Genomic DNA, 19,888 nt, shown 5'->3' with positions numbered 1-19,888 from the left:
ATGTGGGTTTTAGCCCATGAAAGCTTATGCCCAAATAAATGTGTTAGTCTCTAAGGTACCACAAGGACTCCTCGTTGTTTTTGCTGATACAGACTAGCACGGCTACCCCTGAAACCTGAGTATTTGCTGCATCTCATCCCTGCAGGGCATTTGGCAACACACACAGCCGGATCGATGTGGGTGCAAGGCACTCGAGCGGGGCTGGGGTGGGGGGGAGGGGAGCTCGATCGATGTGGGTGCAGGGCACTTGAGCAGGGCTGGGGGGGAGGGAGCTCGATTGATGTGGGTGCAGGGCACTTGAGCAGGGCTGGGGGGGAGGGGAGCTCGATTGATGTGGGTGCAGGGCACTTGAGCAGGGCTGGGTGGGAGGGGAGCTTGATCGATGTGGGTGCAGGGCACTTGAGCAGGGCTGGGGGAAGGGGAGCTTGATCGATGTGGGTGCAGGGCACTCGAGCAGGGCTGGAGGGGAGGGGAGGGGAGCTCAATCGATGTGGGTGCAGGGCACTTGAGCAGGGCTGGGTGGGAGGGGAGCTCGATCGATGTGGGTGCAGGGCACTTGAGCAGGGCTGGGGGAAGGGGAGCTTGATCGATGTGGGTGCAGGGCACTCGAGCAGGGCTGGAGGGGAGGGGAGGGAAGCTCAATCGATGTGGGTGCAGGGCACTTGAGCAGGGCTGGGTGGGAGGGGAGCTCGATGTGGGTGCAGGGCACTTGAGCAGGGCTGGGGGAAGGGGAGCTTGATCGATGTGGGTGCAGGGCACTCGAGCAGGGCTGGAGGGGAGGGGAGGGGAGCTCAATCGATGTGGGTGCAGGGCACTTGAGCAGGGCTGGGGGGGAGGGGGCTATCAAGTCACCAGTCACCTCCCCCTTTGCTCCTGGAGGTGGAGTAAGTATGGGCTGGTTCACCCCTCCCCCCTCCTCCCAACTCTGCCACTGGAGGGCAGCTAGGGCCAGGCGGGGGGCCGCAGTCTGCCTGCAATGCTGGGCCCACCCCAACTGAAAAGGCCCAGCAAGGGGGCGAGCCCTCAAATGTCCTGTGGTCTGTGCGTGACCCAGAGAACACGGCTGCAGAGCACCGCCTGGCTGGGTCGAGCCACCACACCTCTATGGGACGAAGCTGAGGCCCCAGCTCTCCCCCGATCCGGGCCCCTGCAGAGCCTTCAGCCAGGAGCACAAGGCAGTGGGGCATGGGAAGGCAATGAGCTGGGATCACTAAAACTACTGGAGTTTCTAAGGAAGTCTCCCCTTTGCTAGCAGGCAGAGGCTCTTGCCTGTAATTATTCCTGACTGCGGGTGGGAGGGGCATTGGCCTTTCACCAGAGCCGCTGAGTTGGTACCTCCTGGAAGGCAGATCTCTAGTGAGCACATGGAGACCACGGGACCCCGCCTGGCTCTGGGAAACATAAGCAATTCTTGAAGGGACATGGAAACCCAGTTGCTGCCAAAAGCCATTTGCTAGTCTGCCCTGGGGCTGGTGTCTACGTCTTGCTGCCTGAGGAAGAGAGACTGGCATCTGGCTCCCCTAGGGATTTACCAGCCAGATCTAGTACCATGAGAGAGGGAGACTGGGGTTTGCTCTCGATAGGTCCTGCGGTGCTTACAGGGCTGCTGGCTTGGTCCCCTTTGCACTAGTCTCTGGGGCTGAATTCAGGCTCTGTGGTTCCGATGCAGGATCTGCCCCATTACACTCCGATGCCTTCCCGCAGCACCTCATGTGGGCCCCGGGCAATGCTAGACGCTGATCCCAGGCAGACATCCGTAGCCCACCCATGGGTGAGAGATGGCTCTGGAGATGGGTTGGCCAGAGATGCTCTAGCAACTTCAGGTGCACAGGAGCAACCAGGGCATGAGGATGCCAGAAAGGCTGGGGAGCCTACGGCATGATGGCGAGTCTCGCCAAGGGAATGTGCCTGTGGGTTCCAGGGGCATACGGGGGCTGTGGCCAGGAATGCATGGCTGGGCGTTGTATGGGCATGACAAGACCTGCCTATTCAGCGGCCATGCTGGAGTCCTTGGGCACGGGGCTGAGCATTTTGGGGACGTGGCAGGAGCTGGAGGCAAGGCTGTGAGTCCAGCAGAAGCCATGTCCTGGCTGTGGATTGAAGGGGCACACGAGGACATGCCTACAGGTGAATGTTGGGCTTTGGCTTCACTCCAGCTAGAGACTAGGATAACACTGACAAACTCATGACACGTGTGACCTGACTCAGGATTTGAACAGGCAGAAGCAGCCCCCACTTCCCCTAAGAAAAGGGCTGTATCAGCAGTGCCAAGCTGGTAGCCCCCAGCCTCTGCACAACCCCCGCCTGCTGTTCGACTGCAAGAGCCTTTGCTTTCCCACACATCCGCTCATGGCACTGACCCCAACCGGAGGCAGGTGGGACCCTGTGTCAAGGGGAACCTCGGGTTAGAGGTGAGCAGCAGTCTGCCGCTGAGCAAACAGACAGACAGGCTGTCCTTCCCCAGCCAAACTGCAGAGAAGGGGGAGGGGGCTTTCCCACGCCTGCCCCTGGAAATGTACTGCTCTAGAACCTGCAGGGAGAGGAGACTGGGTCAGGTCGTAGCAAAGGCCTCGTCGGCCCAGCACGTGCCGGGGGACTCTGTCGGGGAAGGGATGTGCCTGGGGGCGCTGGAGCTCCGGAGACCCAGGACAGACTGAGAAGCACTCACAGATAAGTGGGTTGGGCTAGCTGGCCCCTCGGGAGCTGGGAGAGGTGAAATGGTGCCCCTGCGGGACAGCAGCGTTGGCGCGGTGGAGACACCCTGGGCTAGCACAGCTGGTGGTATATGCGCCCCGCCAGGGAAGGGGATCTGGATAATCCAGCCAGGGAGGCTTGCTGGGACATGTGCCGACCCACCAATGCCCGGCACCAGACTGCCCACTTTGTCAGCAGCACCCGCTGATTCTGGGCCCAATGGGGCCAGCTTGTGCCTTGCAGGTTGGCAACCCTGTTTCCCCCCAGGCAGACTTCCTGCCGCTGGGGAGCCCAGGGGTGGGTTCCACAGGTGCAAGATAAGGGGGCTCCTAGTGTAATTTACCTGCAGAGTCTGTAAATATGGTGTGTGCTTGGCTGACATCTCTGATACCCTGAGAGAGAGAGAGAGAGAGAGAGAGTGTGTGTCAGATCCCATGCATCCTGACTCTGTGTGTGTGTGTGAGAGAGAGAGAGATTCCCAGGGTATTTTGTATGTGTGTAAGCAAGATCCTCATGGGAGAGAGAGAGAGAGAGAGTTCACGTGAACACGTGGGGGAATCCCATGGTACTCTGTCAGCACCTGTGTGTGTGTTAGACAGAGATCCCCACGGAGCGTGCGTCGGGGGCAGGAACCAGGCGAACTACTCACCAGTCCGCTCCCTACATCACCTCTCCGGGTCAGGTCAGGCCCTCAGGGCTGGCGCTGGGTCCCCCGCACCTCGTGTCTGCTCTGAAACCAGGCCAGGCCATCGCAGATGTATTGTTTTTCCCCTTTCCTGCAAACAGGCGGGTGTGGGAAAGCAGGTGCAGCGTGTGCTGAGCAGAGAGGCAGCCGCGCGTAAACCACACTGCATGGGGCGGGAGGCTGAGAATGGCTCGCAGTCAGTGGGGAAGAAGGGGGCATTTTCAGACAAGGCTTGCATCTCCTGGGAACCAAAAGAAGCCTTCGATCTTTAAAGCCACAGCTCCCTTCCTGTCCATCACTTCCTGTGTGCCTTCTGTTCTTGTCTCCCCCGCCCCCCTCATCTTCCTCTGCCTCCCTTTAGTGCATAGGAGTTGGGTAGAATCCCTTCAAGTAGTCGTGAGCCCTCTAGGGGAGCTTCCTTCCATCTCTCCTTCCCCACCCTGGGGCAGTGAGCTGCAATGCAGACCTAGGGAAGGGGCCCTTCAGCACAACAGGCACATTGCCCCATGGGTAGTGTGGGGGCATGAGATGCCAGTAAGGGATGGCAGAGTTATGGGGGGATCCCAGGGCTTGCCTGCTACACAGTCAGCGCTGCAATGGGCCCGCTCTGGGGGGCTGCATTGCTAAGGGATGCCCCCTGGCTGGAGCTGGCATCTGCCCCAGCTCCCACTGAAAACAGGTGTGAAACAGGCGGTAAAACTATTGGTGCAAGATTCCACCAAACCCAACAACCCCCATCACGACTCCAGGCTGGCTGGGTCCGACTCATCCTCTCAGGGCTCAGACACCGTTGCCTCTTCACACGCAGACAGAGCGGCCCCCACCTTGACAGCCCCAAGCTCTGAGCCCCTTCTGAGCACAGCCCAGCTCCTCTAGTTCCCAGGAATGCACGGCTTCCCCCACCACCTCTGAACATGCTTCCCCTGCTGGAACCAGCACTGAGGAAAAACCCTACACATGGAGCCAGTAGGAGAATGAAGTAGCCTTTAGAGCAGTTGGCATCTGTGCTTCGCAAGACCTAGCACAGCAAGGGTGTCGGCATAACAGGGCCATCGCCCCCGGCACATTCCTGAGTGGGATTTTGGAACTGCCAGGTTCTGCCAGGAGCCTGGTGCGGCTGGACTGTGGGAGTTTGCTTGGTGCTGGGTGAATGCCGCTGCAGTGCAGATGTGACCGGGAAAGCGGGGAGTTCCATGCCTCCCTAGGGAGTCTCTGGGCTTGATCCAAGCAACCCGCAACCCTATTTGCAGGTCTCTGGGACTTCCTAGAACCTGACTGGGACACCCCAGTAACAACCACAACACACCAAAGCTCAGCGCTCAAGAACCGTAGCAGATTCAGACAATCGGAGCCTGCCCTGGCCCTGCCTCCACCTCTAGGACACAGGGATTCAGAAGGGAGCCACATGTGCTTAGAACCTCTCGGTGCTGGAGAAAGAAGGAGCATTCAGCAAAGTGCTCCGTCCTGCTGGACCTTGAACTTGCAGCCCTTGGACCTGAAAGCAGCAGTTGCATTTCCACTGGCCATTAGTGCCATTGCAGCAGCACTCCTACCATAGCTGATGGCCTCTGCCTTGCAACAAGATGCACCAGTCTGCCAAGTGAAAGACATGGACAGAGGCAGCCCCAGTAGTGGAGGGGACTTAACTCTTCCCATCACCAGCACCCAGGGTCCCGCCCTCCCCCCTTGAGCTGCGGTTCAATAGGTAACAGTTGCTCTGCAGGTTATTTGTTAGTCTCTCAGGTGCCACAAGTACTCCCGTTCTCGTTGCTCTGCAGGTTATTTCCTGTTTGCCATTGTTGTTTTACACACACAGCTAATGGTGCTGCTGTTCAAACCAAACCCACATGCTGATGCACCATGTGAGGCTAAAGCCATGCTGAGCCCTGTGCATGCCCATCACATGGTTATTGTGACAAAGTTCCTCCTCTATCTTGATGGGTCCTGCGCTTATTGGTGGATTTTCTTGCCTCAGAGATTCACCATGTGGGTTGGGGAACAGCCCAGAGACCTTCCCCTCTGGAAGAACCCACAGTCCAGGTCAATTGGGAGGTTTGGGGGGAACCCGGGCCCGCCCTCTACTCCGGGTTCCGACCCAGGGCCCTGTGGACTGCAGCTGTCTATAGTGCCTCCTGTAACAGCTGCATGACAGCTACAATTCCCTGGACTACTTCCCCATGGCCTCCTCCAAACACCTTCCTTATTCTCACCACAGGACCTTCCTCCTGGTGTCTGATAACGCTTGTGCTCCTCAGTCCTCCAGCAGCACACCCTCTCACTCTCAGCTCCTTGCGCTTCTTGCTCCCAGCTCCTCACACTCGCACCATAAACTGAAGTGAGATCCTTTTAAAACCCAGGTGCCCTGATTAGCCTGCCTTAATTGATTCTAGCAGCTTCTTCTTAATTGGCTCCAGGTGTCCTAATTAGCCTGCCTGTCTTAACTGGTTCTAGCAGGTTCCTGATTACTCTAGTGCAGCCCCTTCTCTGGTCACTCAGGGAACAGAAAACTACTCATCCAGTGACCAGTATATTTGCCCTCTACCAGACTCCTGTACCCCACTGGTCTGGTCTGTCACATATCCCTCCCTCCTGCTCAATGCCAAGGAGTTGGGCAGCTTGGGACGCCAGACAGTGCACACGTGACAAGCCATCGGCGTTGCCATGACGGCTCCCTGCTCTCTGTTGCACATGGAACTGGAAAGGTTGGAGGGATAAGAACCATCTGGTCACCCTTGTGTTCTTCTCCTTGTTCCGCTGCATCCACTGAAGAGGGGCATGGTCGGTCACGAGGACAAATCTGCGCCCAAGCAGGTAGTAGCGCAATGTTTCCATGGCCCATTTTACAGCGAGGCATTCTCTCTCCACCACTGCATATTTTTGTTCCCTTGGAAGGAGTTTCCAACTGAGGTATAGAATTGGGTGTTGCTCCTCCCTGGCCATCTGTGATGGAACGGCCCCCAACCCTACTTCCAATGCATCCATCTGCAGGATAAACTCCTTGGTGAAATCAGGGGCTATCAGTACGGGGTTATTGCAGAGGGCAGTCCGTAGGTCTGTGAATGCTTCCTCTGCTGCGTCAGACCATCTCACCAGATCAGGTCCACGGGCTTTCACTAGGTCTGTCAGGGGGCTTGCCCTTGTGGCAAAGTGGGGGATAAATCGTCGGTAATACCCCACCACACCTAGGAACGCCTGGACTTGTTTCTTGCGACTTGGTCGGGGCCAATTTTGGATGGCCTCTAACTTGTTCACTTGGGGTTTTACCAGACCTTTTCCCACAATGTAGCCAAGATATTTGGCCTCTGTAAACCCTACAGCGCACTTGGCAGGGTTTGCTATAAGGCCAGCTCGCCTGAAGGTATCGAGGACTGCCTCCACCTTCTCCAGGTGGGTTTCCCAGTCTGGGGTATGAATGACCACATCGTCCAAGTAGGCAGCAGCATAACTGTTATGCAGGCGTAATAGTTGTCCATGAGGCGCTGGAAGGTAGCTGGGGCCCCATGTGGTCCAAAAGGGAGGACAGTATATTGAAAAAGACCCTCTGGTGTAGAGAACACAGTCTTTTCCTTTGCATCTTCTGCAAGGGGAATCTGCCAGTACCCCTTTGTCAAGTCTAGGGTAGTCAAGTACCGGGCATTACCCAGACGGTCCACTAGCTCATCTATGCGAGGTATGGGGTACATGTCAAACTGGGATACTTCGTTTAGTCGCCGGAAGTCATTGCAAAATCTTGTGGTGCCATCAGGTTTGGGCACCAGCACGATTGGGCTGGACCACTGACTGTGGGAGTCTTTGATGATCCCCAACTCCAGCATTTTTTTTACTTCTGCTTTTATTTCCTCACTTTTTGCTGCTGGAACCTGATAGGGCCTCATTGTTACTCTGGCCCCAGGGTTCGTGACGATGTGGTGATATGTCTTGGTTGTTCGACCCGGTTTTGTCGAGAACACATCTTGGTTCCGGAAGATCATCTCAGACACCTCATTCTTCTGGTCTGGTGTTAAATCAGGAGACACTCTCACCTGTTTGGAAGGCTTGTTTTCCTGGGTTAGGTCTTTTTGGACCGTTGTGCATGCCTCTTGTGCATGCCAGGGGTTCAGAAGGTTAACGTGATAAATCTGTTCTTGTTTTCTGCGTCCTGGCTGCTGCAACTTGTAGGTTACTTCCCCCACGGGTTCAACCACCTCATAGGGCCCTTGCCATTGGGCCAGAAGCTTGCTTTCTGCCTTGGGTACCAACACCATAACCCGATCCCCTGGTTGAAACTGTTGCACTTTTGCCTGCGATTGTAATGGGTTCGCTGGGCCTCCTGGGCCTTCTCCAAATGTTCCCGTACAATAGGGGTAACCCGGGCTATTCAGTCTCGTATCTGCATTACATGCTCTATTATATTTCTCCCCTCATTGGGTTCCTCTTCCCAGATCTCTTTAGCGATATCTAGTATGCCACGGGGGTGACGCCCGTATAATAACTCGAAGGGGGAAAACCCAGTTGAGGCCTGTGGTACCTCCCGGATAGCGAACATAAGGTAGGGTAGCAGGGTGTCCCAATCCTTCCCATCCCGGGTTCGGTTAAACCTTTCTACCAACCCATCAGTCTGCGGATGGTAGACCGAAGTTCTCAGGGTACGTACATGGAGCAGCATACAGAGGTCCTTCATTAGCTTCGACATAAATGGGGTTCCTTGGTCGGTTAATATCTCCTTTGGTAGCCCCATTCGGGCAAAGATCCCCACCAGCTCTTTGGCTGTAGTTTTAGAGGCCGTGTTCCGCAGGGGGACGGCTTCTGGGTAGCAAGTAGCATAGTCCAAAACAACAAGTATATATTGGTGGCCCCAAGCCGTCTTCTTCAGGGGTCCCACTAGGTCCATGGCTATTCGCTCGAAGGGGACCTCTATGATGGGAAGGGGTACTAAAGGTGCCCTCAAGTGGGGATGGGGACTGTGCAGCTGACACTCTGGGCAGGAGGCACAGTACCTCCGCACTTCTTCATGTACTCCGGGCCAGAAGAACCGTCGTAGGACTCGTGCCAGGGTCTTCTCTACCCCCAAAAAAGATTATTATGAGCCAGACTTAATACAGCGTTCTGGTGTTTTTGAGGTACTAGGATCTGCTGTACCTTCTGCCCCTGTACTGGTGCAACCCGGTATAAGAGATCCTTCTTCATTATGAAGTAGGGTCCTGGTCTCTGGGTTTTTCCTTCCACGGGAACCTCATCTATTTCAGTCACCTCCTTCCTAATGTTGTCATACCTTGGGTCTTCTGCCTGGTCCCGTCCAAAATTTCCTCTCCCAGGGCTAATCTGCCCAAGATCTAGAGGCCCAGTCTCTGTTGCCTCTACTGGTTCAGAAGCATTAGGGTGGGGGTCAGACTCAGGTGCTTCTCTCTCCTGCGTGGCCTCCTTTTCAGCTGCGCGGGTCCGCCTACTACAAGAGCGACCCTCTAGCTTTGGGTCAGTATTTGGGTTCCCAAGGCCTTAGCTGCCCTTCTTTCCCTTTTTGTCTTTCTACCCTGTCTGGGAGTGGAGAACAAATCTGAAGATATTTCAGAGAAGATTGGGGGTTGACAGTCTGCTGTGGATGCCTCATCAATTTTAGGGTCCCCATCTTTCTCCAATCCCCCTACTGGGAGTAAGTTTCCAAACCCTCCCTATGAGCACCGGGTATGGGAGTTTAGGGACTACACCTGCTGCTACCTCAGTAGTGTTCCCTTGGATCTCGATTTTTACTGGGATGGTGGGGTAGTAACTAACTGTCCCATGGACACATGTTATCCCCATACATTTAGCCTGTAGCAGCTGACTATGCTTCACGAGCTTCCCTGAAATAAGCGTGATAGCACTCCCCGAAGCAACCAGTGCCGTGGTCCCTACCCCATTTAGTTTCACTGGTCTGGTATACATGTGTGGGGTTAGTGAGACCCCCACAAGGTGGATTAGGGAGCATGGATCTGCCCAATTCCCCAGGTTACACTGCATAGGCTCCTCAGCATTGGGACACTGTGCAGCTTTGTGTCCCCACTCCCCGCAGGCATAACATCTGTATGGGGCCCTAGGCGTTCCCCAGTCTCTTGGTTTGGGCAGTCTAACATCACGATCCTCTTCTCCCTCAGTGCTCTGACTCTTTGTGGCCTCGAATGGGCCTTCAGCCTCTCTTTTTTTCCACCTGGGCCCTCCTGGTGGCCCAGTCACCCGAACTTTAGGGCTTGGTGCTGCTAGTTTAACCCAGGGTGCCTCTTCCTTAACTGGTCGGGTCAGCTCCCTCGCTGTCCTTCGCCTCTCTACCAGGCTGACAACCTCATCATAGGTGGAGGGTTCGTTCTGGCTTACCCAGGCATGAAGGTCTGGTGGTAGTCCCCTCATGTATCTGTCGATGACCAGAACTGCTAGTATCTCTTCCGGACTCCGGGACTCGGTTTGCAACCACTTTCGTGCGAGATGGATGAGGTCATACAATTGGGACCGCGGGGTTTTATCTTCCTGGTACCTCCAACCGTGATACTGCTGGGCCCGCACTGCTGCCATTACCCCAGGAAGGGGTATCCCTGGCCAGGATCTCTGCTTTCAGCTGAGGGTAGTCTGCCGCAGCCTCTTCAGGCAGATCATGGTAGGCCTTCTGGGCCTCCCCTCACAGGAATGGGGCGAGGTTACCAGACCACTGATCTCGAGGCCAGGCCTCCGGTAGGGCTGTCCTCTCAAAGGCCAGAAGGTATGCCTCTACATCATCCTCCCGCATTTTCTGCAGCCAATGGCTGGCCCGTATGATCTGCGTCCCATCATGGCCGCGATTCAGCTCTGTAAGGGACTTTACCTGGTTTACCAGTTCCCGCAACATAGCTCGGTCTTGAGCAGCCTGGTCCATCAGCAGGCGAGTAGTCTCTTGCTGCAGCCGCACTGCCTCCTGTTGGGCAGCTGCCTGGACACGGGGAGCCTCCTGCTGGGCCGCCAGAGCTTGTATCAGTGTCTGCACTACGTCATCCATTGTGGTGGAAAAAAATAAACCCTCTCCCTTTTTTTTGTTTTTTGTTTAAATCACCCTCCTTCTTCCACCGCGCTGTGCAACCCAATATACCACCCATGACTCCAGTGTGACAAAGTTCCTCCTCTATCTTGGTGGGTCCTGCGCTTATTGGCAGATTTTCTTGCCTCAGAGATTCACCATGTGGGTTGGGGAACAGCCCAGAGACCTTCCCCTCTGGAAGAACCCACAGTCCAGGTCAATTGGGAGGTTTGGGGGGAACCCAGGCCCGCCCTCTACTCCAGGTTCCAGCCCAGGGCCCTGTGGACTGCAGCTGTCTATAGTGCCTCCTGTAACAGCTGCATGACAGCTACAACTCCCTGGGCTACTTCCCCATGGCCTCCTCCAACCACCTTCCTTATTCTCACCACAGGACCTTCCTCCTGGTGTCTGATAACGTTTGTGCTCCTCAGTCCTGCAGCAGCACACCCTCCCAACTCCTCACACTCACACCACAAACTGAAGTGAGCTCCTTTTAAATCCCAGGTGCCCTGATTAGCCTCCTTAATTGATTCTAGCAGCTTCTTCTTAATTGGCTCCAGGTGTCCTAATTAGCCTGCCTGCCTTAACTGGTTCTAGCAGGTTCCTGATTACTCTAGTGCAGCCCCTGCTCTGGTCACTCAGGGAACAGAAAACTACTCATCCAGTGACCAGTATATTTGCCCTCTACCAGACTCCTGTACCCCACTGTCTGGGTCTGTCACATTATGTACAGCTTTCCAGAGTGCCACAAAGTCCAGGCAGCTGGGGAAGAGAGGGGACTAGGGGAGTAACTGAGGGTCCTGTGATTTATTTATTATTGCTACAGTAGTACCAAGACTGAGGCCCCATTGTGCTAAGCACTGCACAGACACACCCTACGATACAGGCTTGTCCTGCAGCGTTTCTAATCGAACTCGGCCAAAGAAAGGATCTCTACCTTCACTTCCCGGATGGAGAGCTGATGGGCAGAGAGATTAAGTGACTTGCCCAAGGGATCTGTGGCAAAGCCAGGAACCAAATCCAGACCCAGAGCTAGCCACAAGACCTCCCTTCTTCACTCTGGATCTTTCACACATCGAATTTCCATCCCCGCGGTGCGTTTCCAACTGGTCTGGTTCCGAATTGGAAGAAAGTAAAAAATGCCCAATTTCCCTCAGAACGGACGTGTCTGAAAAATTCCAGGCTGCAAAGCTGGTTTCCGGCTGCCCAGCCATCACCATGGCTGGCTTGCTGGGCAGAGAGCCGGCCTGCCAGGGAGCCAACCAGCCTCATCCCAGGGGACCTGAGAAGGCAGGTAGCCTGCCCACCGGCCAGGCAGGCAGTGCAGGGAGCGGGCTAGCTCGTGGAGCCTGTAATCCCTAGGAGTCGGGCAGTTCGGAAAGCCTGGGGAGTTCCCACAGAAAATTTCAGTTCTGTCAACTGATCCGCCAGGAAATCTTCGATCAGCTCTGTGCCTCGCTGATGCCAGGAAGTTTTCGGCATCTGTTTGAATCCATGTCTACTGGCAGTACTGAGTATTGTTCTATCATTAGCATAGTTGGTGTTGGTCCTGCTTTGAGCAGGGGGTTGGACTAGATGACCTCCTGAGATCCCTTCCAACCCTGATCTTCTATGATTCTATGGTTGCTTGATGTGTTGTGAGAGAGCTTGAACCATTGGACGGGCACCTGCAAATAATACTTTATAAAGCCAAACCATTCAGGCAGTACCTATGATCTATCTATCTTTGGTGTTGATACATGTGTATCTGTCTAAGGCATAGGGCACTGTGTCTGTAGATGTCAGATATGTCTATACATAAATGGGTCAGTCCAAAGCACATTGTTGGGTATCAAATTGGGCTAATACAGAGCTGTGCTCTCTGGGAGGAGCAGGGGCGAATGATTTGGGGGTGATTGACTCTGGGGAGGTGATTCTCTGCATATGGGCATATAACATAGGAATTGCCAGACTGGATCAGTCCAGTGGTCCACCTAAGCTAGCACCCTGTCTGAGCCTGACAAGCACCAGCTACTTCAGAGGAAAGGTACAAGGAACCCCCTACTGGACAATTATGGAATAACCCTTTTCAGAGGGGAAGTTTCTGCCTGACCCCATCTGTTTGTGGTTGACTCATGCCCTGAAGCATGAGAGTTTGTGTCCTTTCTAACAACAAAAGTTTTACCAATTCTCATGTAACTGGAGATGTCCTCATTAGCCACAGAAATATCCAATCCTTTTCTGAACCTTACTGAGCTCCACAGCATCTTGTGGCAATGAGTTCTCCAGGTCAGTTAGCTGTTGTGTAAAATGTAGCTCCAGATATTAGTTGTAAGCTGGAGTTCTTGTGTATCAGTTAGGGTATATTCCTACAGAGGCTGTGCTTTACTGTGGGTCAATCTCAGAGTACATGACTGGATGTTTTATTTCTGTTAAGGGTATTTGTTCTTGTTGTGGTTTTGATCCTTGGGCAGAGGCCAGTATCCAGACAGACACTGCAATAAATATATTGTGGTACAGCAGGGCCAGAGGGCAGCAGGAGAATAATCGATGGGAGGTATATAAGCCCCAGGATCACCAGAGCCTTATTCCCTGTGGACTAAGGAGAGCTTACTACAGGTTAATTAGAGCACCTGGAGCCAATTAAGCCCCCCCTTCCCCCGAGACCTAATAAAACCCCTGCTTTGGTCACACAGGAGGAGGGAAGGAGAGCTGACTGTGGTTTGGAGCTGACTGGGCTTGACCAGACAATCAGAGGACGGGGAAGGGAAACCCTGCCCGAGCAGGACAGTAGGACTCTCCCAGCCCAGAGGACTGAGCAAAACCCAGCCCAAGGGGAGAGAGGGTAAGAAGCCTGTGAAGCTGAAGGGGCTGGGACCGGAGTAGGGGGTGGACCTGGGTCCCTTCCCTGCTCCCTTTCTCTCCTCCTCCAGGGCACTAGCAGAGCCCAAGAATAGGGGCCGGGACAGAGACAGCGCCCTGACCCCAAGGAAAAATATGGGACCCACCACATAGCGTTGGCCATTTGCCACAGGATGTAATTAACAACAGCTTTGTACATTTACTTATTGCAGCAGTGCCAGGGAGCCCAGTCACAGACCAGGATCCCGTGTGCTAGGTGCTGTACAAAAGCTGGTGTGCACAAATCTATAGACTAACGGCACACCACAAGTCTGCCCTGCACAAGCAGTGGGAGGCTAATTGTGGGGAGCCCACACGACGCTCTCAACAATGTTACCAATTTCAGAGTAGCAGCCGTGTTAGTCTGCATCTGCAAAAAGAACAGGAGTACTTGTGGCACCTTAGAGACTAATAAACTTGTTGACTAACACATTTATTTGTTTTATTAACAAGTTTATTAGTCTCTAAGGTGCCACAAGTACTCCTGTTCTTTTTAATGTTACCAATGTTAGAAGATATGCAAGAGAGGCTGTTGAAAATCAGGGCACAGACATGGGACAATCTAACATGCCCCTTAAGAGCCATGTGGTGTATTGTAATCAGATGAATGTTGCCTGCCATGCCACCATGTTTGGGTACATCCAGCTGAAATGCACCTGCTTTGCTGCTGAAAGTTACAGATGCCCCAAGCTTTGAACCCATCTGCCCTGCTCCCTAATGTTCCAGCTAAAGCCAGGTACAATGCATGTAGCCTGGGAGCACCCGCCAACAACAAGGTCACCAAACATTCTGGATCCATCTGTGCCCGAAGTACCCATTGTGCTGCTGGGCACCAGCCATGCTGTCCAGCGTGCCAGGGCCAGCCCAGTGGAAAACATCTACAGTGATAGACAGATGCAGGTGGAAGGCACCAGCTGTGCTGGCTAGCAGACTGGGCACCTAGGCAGAATGCACCCTCTGCACTGACCATAACAGGTAGAGCTGTGTGATGGGGGGCTCTGCTCACCGCAGGTGGTACCTCCTCCTAGCCGTTCTGGGGATTAGCTCTGTACAGTCAACGCCCCTTCCTGTGGTTTCACTCCACCTCCGCATCTCTCCCTCTTCGTCTGCAGCCCCTCCCTCGCACCAGGAGCTGCTGCAACCCCTTGGGGAGTCAGCCTTCCAGGCAGGTCACTGGGGGGGGGGGTCACCTTCTCGGGTGTCTTTCAAAGTCTCTTCTGTCCACACAGCATCAGGCAGCCCTCCGCCTGCTGCCCTGACCCAGTCACTCCACCAGTGACTCAGGCAGTCTGCCTAGTCACTGCCCCCAAGCAGTGCCAGGTGGCAGTGGCTGGTATGGGAACCCAGGCCTGCTCTCTGTGCTGGGTGCCAGTCCAGGGCTGGCGTGAACAGTTGAGGTGTGCATGTCCACCCTGTACTGCTCTCACCCCACTCCCTCCTACTGGGCTGCTGCTTCTACCTCCGGGAGGGGGGCTGCAGGCTTCCTCCCTGCTGCACTCTGCCCAGCCTCCTGGCTTTGGAGGAGCCAGGCCTGTTCCCTCACAGGGGAGCTGCCTTCTAATGAGCTTCCTCCAGCTTAATTCTGCCCTTTTCGCAGCCTAACTGGCTGAATGGGCCCATGTGGCCTAATTCGGCCCCCTCAGGGCCAGCGGGGGGAGGATGCCCCATCACAGGCTGGCGAGAGGAAGCTGCCCATGCAGCAAGGGAGCAGCAGTGAGAGGAGGGTGGAGGAGAGGGGTGATCACATCAATACAGCCGCTAGTGACATCTCTAACGCCCAGTCCCCTCCCGGTCAGAGCTCTGCACAGAGCTGCAATGGAAGAGCAAACCACACGTCACACAAAGAGCACAAGCCCAGTGCACAGAGCTAGCGTCCCCACCCTCTGTAACCTCAGCCATGGCACAGAGAGTACAGCAAGCAGGGCCCCTCCCTGCCCCTGCTGAAACTGGGCCCCTGGAGCCAGGGGCCTGTCGGTGTCATTGGCACCTTTCGGGGGAGTCTGGAGACAGGAATCCAGCTGATGGGCGCATCTCTGCATTTCACCCCTCCTTCCTGTACTGCGCCCCATGCCAGACACCACCGCAAGCTGTCCTGCAGACAGCCCTCTTCCCTCCAATCCCAGCCTACCCTAAAAGAGAGCCCTAGTGTCTCAGGAAGGGACTCCACACAGGCTACATGTAGGCAGCAGATACCCAGCTGTGCAGTGCTCCCATCCCCACCCCACTCCCCCGCCTCTCCGTGGCTTCCCATTCTCAGGACAGTCCCTCCTTACAGACCCACATTCCCCTCCAGGTTATCCCCATGAAGATCCAGCGGCAGAAGCATATTACATAGCATTGCCCTTTCCAGTGGGTGGGTGTCGTCATCCCCATTCTATAGGGCTGGGGGAAACTGAGGCAGGGACTTGCCCCAGGCCACACAGCAGGCTGGTGTCAGAACCAGAAATAGTGCCTTGGGTTTTTGCTCCCCTCTCCCAGCCAGCTCCCCAGCCTCTGGTTGGAAGCAGTGTCATCCATGTGGAAGGAACTGATTCCACCTCACTTTAAGCTCCCTGAGCCGATCCTGGGGATCTCCTTCATTTGGGGGTTTGGCCCACAGCAGGATCTGCATTTTGCTGCCTCCCTTCCAGATATCTGAGCCCCTCTGTGCATCCTTCCTTCTAATGCCCTTTCTCACCCCCTGCGGGCTGGCCTCCCACCACAGCACTCCCCCTCTCTGAAAACACCGCAAGCACCATGCCACAGCTAGGCCCGCAGGAGACACCAGAGCTCAGGGCAGCCACCTCCCACCACTCCCCGAGGTCATTGGGGCCAACCTCCCCAATGCCAAAGTGATGGGAATCTGGGAGTGACAGCCCCCCCCCCCCCCCCTCAGTCCCCACATGGCAGCCAGGGTGTCTCATGGGATGCAGTATTTGCGTTCCCAGAATGTGGGGGATGATCAGGGATCGAGAAGGGGGGACATCTCCCAGCAGCCCTGGGGGAAGGGGAGAGGAAATGAGCTCACGTGAGACTTTTTCTAGGGTGGCAATGAGAATTGATGACAATGAGAAGCAGAACCGAGCCAGACAGGCAGACAGAGAAGAGTACATGGCAGGCAGAGACAGGCAGACAGACAGAGAGGAGCACATGGCAGGCAGAGACAGGCAGACAGACAGAGAGGAGCACATGGCAGGCAGAGACAGGCAGACAGACAGAGAGGGGCACATGGCAGGCAGAGATAGGGTGACCAGATGTCCCGATTTTATAGGGACAGTCCTGATTTTTGGGTCTTTCTCTTATATAGGTTCCTATTACCCCCCACCCCCATCCCGATTTTTCACACTTGCTGTCTGGTCACCCTAGACAGAGACAGGCAGACAGATACGGACACCAATTGGAGGGCTGGCTGGATGCAATGGACAGACACACAGATATTGTTGGCAGTGTTGTTGTAGTTGTTTTGGTCCCAAGATACTAGAGAGACACGGTGGGTGAGGTAATATCTAAACAATCCGTCCCCTCCCCTGTATTTGGCTGTGACACTCCGAGTTCCTTTCCCAGCCTTGAGGAAGAGCTCTGTGACATGGGTCCAGTAAAAGATGTGCTCTCCTCCACCTGGCCTCGATAAACATTAGTTGTGGTTAATCCCCATCTCTCTCGACATGCACAAGTGTGTGTATCCTTTTGGGCCGCTTCAGTGTCTCCAGAGCCACGGCTGAGGCTAGCACCAGCTGCACTCTGCTCTCCTGGCTGGATAACGGCAGTGCTATGAGGGATCAGATCAGCCCCATGCCCGTCTTTACCAGGCAGAGGCATGCAACTCCTACACCCAACCCAAGCAGAGATTGAGGGTCTCGATGAGCCCTGAAGCCCAACCCCACTGGCAGCTCCCCACGTCACCCCAAGATCTTAGCACACCCCTGGCCAGCCCGCGCCCCGGCCACGCCCCACAGACACACAGAGCCCCTCCTACCTGTGTCCTGGCGGAACTGGTGCATGGACTGCAGGTCGATGATATACGGAACCAGCTGGGGATCCACCTGCCCCAGCACCACGCTGCCCCGGGCGTCCTCCTTCAGCACATTCTCAATGTGGTGGCAGACGGCCGCTGTGTAGGGCCGCCAGCGCCCGTGCTCGTTCAGCCATTCCCACACCACCACGCGGGCCAGATTCTGCGGTGGGAAGCCCAGCCCATTCACCGAGATCAACACCCCTGAGCTCGGCCGCAACATGGCGCCAGGTCAGCAGGCAGCAGCCTGAGCAGGGAGGCAGCAGAGGGGCTGAAGACGGGGAAGTCAGCAGGAGGGCATCCTCCCAGGCCCCTTGCCCTCTGGGGGTGGCTCTCTGGGCCCAACTGGCTCGACCTCTGGCTTCAGAGTCCTCCCGAAAGCAGCATGGATGAGGAACGAGCAGTGTCTCTGCAACGTGCTGGCCCCGGAGGAATGATCCCAGTTGCCCAGAGGCTGTCTAGTCTCTTAACTACACATGGAGCCAGGCTGGAGCGAGCATCTTGGCCACACCCAATCCCTGGTGCTCCAAAGTCCGGGTGCAGCTGGTGGGAGCAGAAGGAAAGTGATCCAGCCCCTGCTGCCCCTCTGTTCACATCCAAATAGGAGACCCCGGGGAAAATGCAGGGTCCTGCGCCCCCCTCTTCCCTGCTTGACTCTGGTTACACTCAGCCCCTGGTGCTCTCAGGCGGTGCCTCCATAGCGCCGCTGCCCTGCTGAAAGCGCTCGACCTCAGCAGCATGAGTAATGAGGCCTCCACGGAGCCCAGCACAGCCAGCCCAAGCCCAGCGTCTCGTCTCGGGAATCTCCTGTCTGCAGTCCCTCGGGGAGGCTGTGCAGGGCCACACAATCCATGCCGGGTGATCAGTCTCCAGCTGCTTCCCCACCCCCAATTCCAACAGACCGCCTCACTCAGGCCCAAAAGGCCTCAGGCACCCTGCCCCGCCAGGCCCTTCCTCTCCGCTGGGATCCCAGCTCCCTCCCCATGGGTCACAGCTGGGGCTGGGGAGGGCATCCCCCCCCAGCCAGAATCACACATTCTGTGCCTGGTGGGGATGGCTCTGGTGTCTGTAGTGGGGGTGAGGGGAGCCTGGCAGGGAGGAGGGGGTAGGGTGGGGCTGCGTCCCGGGGCTCACAAGGAGCTGCTGCTGCAGAAGGGGAAAGCCTCTCCCCTCCTTCTTGCTTCCTGCTGCTCAGTCTCTGTCATGGATGGCTCCACAGCACCTGGCCAGGTCTCAGCTCTGTAGCAAGGGGAGAAATTGGCCCGTCTGCTGCCGGAGGACCGGTGGGGAATGCAGCCTGAAAGGGGAGAGCATCAATCAGTGATGGGGCTCTCTGTCTGGGAGAGCCGACTCCCATCCCCCACCCCCCTCTGTATATCCACCTCCCAGCCCAGAGACTGACCCCATGCTCATTCTCCCTGGGCTGTCTCCTTCCTCATCCCCCTCATCTCTGCCAGGCTGGCCCCCAAGGGAGCTCTGATCCCTCTCCGCTGGCTCTGTGAGGACCAGAGCCCCATCTATGTCTATTTCACTCCTCAGTGGAGAAATCCCATCCTCCAGAGACCCAGCAGGGCCGTCCAGCCCGTCCCTCCGATGCAGGATCGTCCCTGATGCCTTGTGTCCCTTTAAGGTGGAGCTGGGGGTGCAGGGATTGGTGTGATAAAGAAGAGGGATGCTGTTATAGGCTTAAAGAGCACTGCAGGCCCCTCATCCCTTCCTCGCCTGCTGGCAGGCTCTGCAGTCCCTGGGGCTAATATGCCAAGCCATGGCACGGATCCTCCCCTCCTCCCGCCATGCAAACAAACATCACAGCCCCTCAGACAGCAAGCGCCTGGCACATCTCCTCGGGTCAAACCTGCCTCGGCCCAGCTCTCATTTACCATCTTCACTGCAGGCGCAGCTCCCCAGCAGGGATTCAGCCACTCGCCCCAGCTCCCCCATCCATCCTCCCAGGCCCGGGCTTGGTTTGGGTCTGCATTCCCTGCTCGTCTCCTCGCCACAAACGAGGTCATCGGCAAAGCCTGCAGCCCTCCTTCCTCCCCTCCCCAGTAGCAGTGATTTGGGGCACGACAGGCACTTGCCACTCGTATGTCCCTCCCCACCCTGTACGTGGGTGAGGGGAAGCAGCAGTCAATTCGGGTCCCTGGAGTGTTTGGACAGACGAAGGGATCCCCAGACGCACATACCCCACCCCAAGGATCGAAGCGGCCAGTCCCCAACACTCATTGTCCCACCCCAAGCAACAGAAGGAGCAGGGGGCTTACAGCAGAGCCACCAAGCGAGCTGGGCAGCGCATGGCAGTGTCTCGCCCAGCCCTGCCCGGTCGAGCGGCACTGGTGCCAGGGCTGAGGTGCCCTTTACCCGGGGGGGGGGTTCCATTTTCTCCTCCTTTATAGCAAGGCTCTGGGCACAGCTATCAGGTCCCTTAAACCTGCTCCCCAAACAGCCCCCACGAGGCCCCGATGGGACGTTTCCCCTGCAGCCCGGGCCCATCTGCCAGCCCAGCTCCCGTCGCCCCCTCCCCAGCGCCCTGCTGCAAACCCAGCTCGCTGGCATGGCTGCTGGCTCCCCCGGCACCCGGCGGCGGCTCTCGCCCCCCTCTCGGGGAGCCATGTTTCCCGCCGCCCCAGACCCACCTGGT

The 19,888-nt window shown here is 56.2% G+C and overlaps 1 protein-coding gene across 1 annotated transcript in view; it reads right to left on the bottom strand.

Moving 5' to 3' along the window:
* The window catches only part of DTX1 (deltex E3 ubiquitin ligase 1), a 105,369-nt gene extending 85,819 nt beyond the window's left edge, over window positions 1-19,550 (bottom strand). The window contains exons 1-2 of the mRNA XM_054006009.1: window positions 19,512-19,550; window positions 17,212-18,544 (exon numbers count right to left, since the gene is read on the bottom strand). Coding sequence (XP_053861984.1) covers window positions 17,212-17,470 — 259 coding nt within the window. The 5' untranslated portion in view covers window positions 17,471-18,544; window positions 19,512-19,550. The remainder of the gene's footprint in view (window positions 1-17,211; window positions 18,545-19,511) is intronic.
* Window positions 19,551-19,888: the final 338 nt, after the last annotated feature.

The sequence above is a fragment of the Malaclemys terrapin genome, chromosome 16 (genome assembly GCF_027887155.1).
Source record: "Malaclemys terrapin pileata isolate rMalTer1 chromosome 16, rMalTer1.hap1, whole genome shotgun sequence".
NCBI lineage: Eukaryota > Metazoa > Chordata > Testudines > Emydidae > Malaclemys > Malaclemys terrapin.
The sequence above is the reverse complement of the archived record's forward strand: the minus strand, read 5'-3'. Positions and strand labels throughout refer to the sequence as shown.